Consider the following 4,435-nt stretch of genomic DNA (forward strand, 5'->3'; position numbering starts at 1 on the left):
AATACTTTCCGTACCCACTGTATATATATATATATATATATATATATATATATATATTGGGGGGTCAGAATTCTCTTGTGAGGCATCTATATACAGAACACACAAAAAAAGTCATTTTGAAAAGAGTTGGTAACAAACATTGAGGCATTCTTTTATATATATATTTTTGTATGTTCTATAAAAGAAACAAAGTCATGCAGGTTTGGAACATCATGAGGGTAAATGATGTTGTAAATGATGACAGGATTTTCATTTTGGGGTGAATTATCCATTTAAGAGTTTATTTTCTACAAGGTAAAAATGAAGCCAAATATCCATATTTCCAGAAACACCCATGAAGTATATTGTATATAGTAAAGGGGCAGTCTGGACCTTCATATGTAACTGTAAGGTGATTAAGTTTGTTGTTAAACTTGGCATGTATATATGCATTTTATGTGCAATACTTGTAACTTGTTGATTTTGCTCCCTTTTACATTTCCAGTGTTACTGTATGTATTTAAGGCTGTCTCGAGTCTATCAGTGTTATTTCAGTATCACTGAGATTATATTAATAATATTATATTTTGTTTTGTTTTTTACTCTTTTGAATTGGAGTCCAGAGTCTATTAGATACTGCATGCATTACATCACATAAGATCAAAGAATGTGTATGTACTGTATTGAGCTCTATATGAGATATTGCAATACTAAAATAACCTCTCTTTACAAGCTCTTTCAGAGACAGTATCTGAGTGGGGATTATGTAAAGTTTTACTCTATAGCACATTCTTCGTGACCTTGAGAAAAGAGATGGTCTGAAACAATCCCTAAATACACACATCCAGTTATAGAGCTGTCTCATTATATCTGTATCATACACACTCAATGACTCAGAAACATTGATTAAGCATCCATATTGAAGGTCAGCGGCTATGTACCAGTTATTAATGCAATAATGAGTTTGTGCTATTGAAATAACCCAACAAATATACAGGGCATTCTTCTGTGGCTTTTCTTTAGAAGACTATTCCAACAATAGTTCAAATAGCATACTAATAATGAATGTCAAGGACTTTGGCTTAAGCTTCATCCAGACAAAAGCTAATGCAGGAGAAAGAGTCATTCATAATGACCGTCCGCGAATGCAGGACTGTCACTCAGCAAGCATTTCCATTAAATACAGCATCTCGCACTCACTCAGTCTGCCTATAACAGCCCTTCAGCAGTTTCATCTGAGCCTAATCTGAGATTCCAATATTTTCATAATGAAATAAAGGGATGAGACAGATGGGACATTTTCTGACATGCTAATGATGCTCTAAATGCTATTTTGATTTCACAATAACAGCCGCATCAAACTAGTGTGTTTTACTGGATTAATTAAGAATTCGTAGTACACTGTAAAAAGGATTTTAGTCTTTCTACTTCACGTTTAATTCAATGTGTTACTCTTTGTAATTATTTGTGATATTTACTAGCAATTTCGGAGTGAAAATTGTAAATCCTACACTGAAAAAAAAAAGCGTTGTAGAAAAATTTGTAACTCAGAAATGGCTAGTAAGTTCTTAATTAATTGCAAAGAAATAGCAAGTAACATGTTAAATTAAATGTTACATTTTTAAAGTAGAAAGACAATTTTTGTATTGTCTTTTTCTTGTATTTTTTTTGTAAAATGTACTCCATTAGTCTTCATAAATTCTTCAAAAAATCGTGTACACCAATTTTTAAGTGCAGCCAACAAACAATAGTCTTCAAAAAATTGTGTACACCATTTTTAAGTGCAACCAACAAAGAAAAGCAAAGAAAGAAGTGCTCAACCCAAGGCCAGTGTGTGGATTTAGAAAAGAAAATGGAAAAATGTTCATACCTGTTCATCAAATTTGTTGGGAACATCTGCCAGGCTGCTGCCGTCTGCTAACAGACTGAGGTCGAGCTCACTGGGTCCTACAGAGAAAAGCAAAAGATACAATCAAGCTGTAAGAAAAGACGTTGAAAAAAAAGCATATATTGATATCTGTGATTCAAAGAGGAAAAATACAGCAACTACAGCAAAGCCTTGTGTGAAAATAAAGACAGTCTTGGTCCTCCAAACTACTGTCCGTCATTGAAATGAAGTGCTGCTGTACACTGAAGGTTCTTTATTGTTCTGTACCAGTAATTGCAGAAGGAACCCTGGAGTCCTTTCAGTAGCGTAGGCAACAATCACAAAGGTTTCTGTGTCACAAAGATTTCCCATGTGTTCATTAGTCATTCATCTGTGGCACGAGTACATGTTTCCAGAGCAAGGGAATAGATATTGAAACTGCTATACTGAACTGGCTGCTGTCTACACGGTTACTTAGATGTTTTCTGCACAGTTACTTAGAAGTCGAGACGGTCATACTTGCAATGATTCTCTTGATGGAATGTTTTTATTTCATTAACTGACAACCCTTTTTTGTGGCCGTACTTAGTAAAGAAAAGCCTAGCTTAGAAAATCACACTGAAACACATGTAGCTTTACATCACAATGTTTGGACACACAAAATGTACTGTAAAATTGTTTTTTGAAGTTGTAAATAAAATTGCTATTTCAGTTTCAGTTCAACATTCTACTTCAAATTTTCACTTTGAATTCAATGTTTTACTTGCTGTTTCTTTGTAATTCTGAAATTTTGCTGGTAATTTCTGAGTGAAATTGTATGTACACCATTTCTTCTTCCACTATGTATAAACGTCATTCATTACATAGGAAAATATCCAAAGGAAATGTCTAAAGAAAAACATGTCTTTTTGATAAAAGCGTTTTCAAACTTGAAATACTATTTGGACACTTTCTGCTTGTCAAACCTTAGTGGATCATGTTCATATTTCATGTGATTAAGTATACCTGTGGTTATTCTGGAAGAAAACCTGTGTGAAATGGAAGAAAACTGACTTTAAACATCCACTAAAAATCACCTTGAAAACAATTGGTTAAAATTAATTGGAAAAATGGCTCAGAAGAGTGAAGTTCTGAGAAAAGCTCCATAAACATCACTGTAACGCACAGCCTCGAGTGACTCGCTGGTTTTACACAACAGAACTGAGAGCATTATGATCAAACACACCCAGGTTCAATAAAGTTATATATTTATATCAAATAATCCTTACATACATTTTTTTTTCCCTCCATGTGATATAGCTCATTAGCTGAACTGTAGGCTGTGTGCGGTTGCCAAGCAATACATTGACTCTACTCCTAGATTTGGGATCAGTAAGCATAACACCTCAATTGGACTTAACAACTGGAAGACTATAAATTGAAGGGGCAAAAAGCATCAGATACTAAAACATCAATATACAACGGTCCTTGATAATTGAAAGAAAAACAGCATTTTCCAAGATAAATGTTTTTCGGTATGTTATTAGAGACTTATTACTTGGAAATATAGCCTGTAATATATTTAACAAATTTGAAGTATCTTAAATAAAACTTGAAAAGATGCTTCTACTGATAGTGTGATAAAATCTACATCACAAAAGGTTGATTATTTATTCAAGAGCATAGAAGTTTTTAGGAAGGTTAAAAATGGAAATGGAATTTGTTATTCTCATTGGCTTCACTTTTTTAGTTCCAGAACTGATTATGTCCAAGTGTTTTCAACCTTTCACTGAGATTTTAATGAGTTTTTTATTTTTATTAAAATCTATGGACATTTGTCCATTTTTAAATAGCATAACAGATCCGGATAATAATATGTATGATATTTCGCTGAATAAATAGCAGCTGTCCAGAGGAAAATAGGTCTCAACTGCAATAAATATTTCTTAGAAATTCTAACAGATCAGTGATTTTGACATGAAGCCTTCATCACAGGGATCTAGGGCTGGGCGATATAGCTAAAAAATGTATCAACGATATAATGTTTCATATCGTTCGGTATCGATAATTATTTACATTTTTTAAATAGAAAAAATGTTTAAATTTAACCACTGTATTTTTAAATTAACCAAATTGATTGAGACAAACAAAAAAAATTTTTTTGTTTTAACAATCAAACACAAAATAAAAATGAAATATCTAATTTCTATATGCAGATTAAATAGGTTTTAAGGAAACTTTTGTCTTGTCTCCCGAGGCCACAGGAGGGCGCAATGAGCAAAATAATGCAGCACATTTAAATTGTCAACGCAAGGAAGTAACTCTATAAAAATCGTGCATTACATCTAAATTAACTCATAAAAATAAAATATTATTTCGTAAATTGCATAAACAATTATGAACAAAACAGCATCATGTATTTATGCATTGCTTAATCCAAAGAGCCGAAGCGCCATTCACACAGATTGCATTTAAAAACATATGAGACGCAGTGAAAAGGAATAAACCTCCACAAATTCGTGACGTGTTTTCTAAACGTTTAAACTGTTTTAACATTGCATGGCTTTCTATACATCTCTTGTGTGAGACGCGAGTGCAGCAGTCATATTT

General features: G+C 32.9%; 1 protein-coding gene across 2 annotated transcripts in view; it reads right to left on the reverse strand.

Moving 5' to 3' along the window:
- Nucleotides 1-4,435, reverse strand: part of LOC107703241 (adenylate kinase isoenzyme 5-like) — a 116,839-nt gene that overhangs the window by 29,684 nt on the left and 82,720 nt on the right. For both annotated transcript variants that reach the window (XM_016505789.1, XM_016505788.1), the window contains exon 8: nucleotides 1,850-1,926. In XM_016505789.1, the coding sequence (XP_016361275.1) occupies nucleotides 1,850-1,926 (77 nt within the window). The remainder of the gene's footprint in view (nucleotides 1-1,849; nucleotides 1,927-4,435) is intronic.

Source organism: Sinocyclocheilus anshuiensis, unplaced genomic scaffold (genome assembly GCF_001515605.1).
Source record: "Sinocyclocheilus anshuiensis isolate Anshui unplaced genomic scaffold, SAMN03320099.WGS_v1.1 scaffold542, whole genome shotgun sequence".
Lineage (NCBI taxonomy): Eukaryota > Metazoa > Chordata > Actinopteri > Cypriniformes > Cyprinidae > Sinocyclocheilus > Sinocyclocheilus anshuiensis.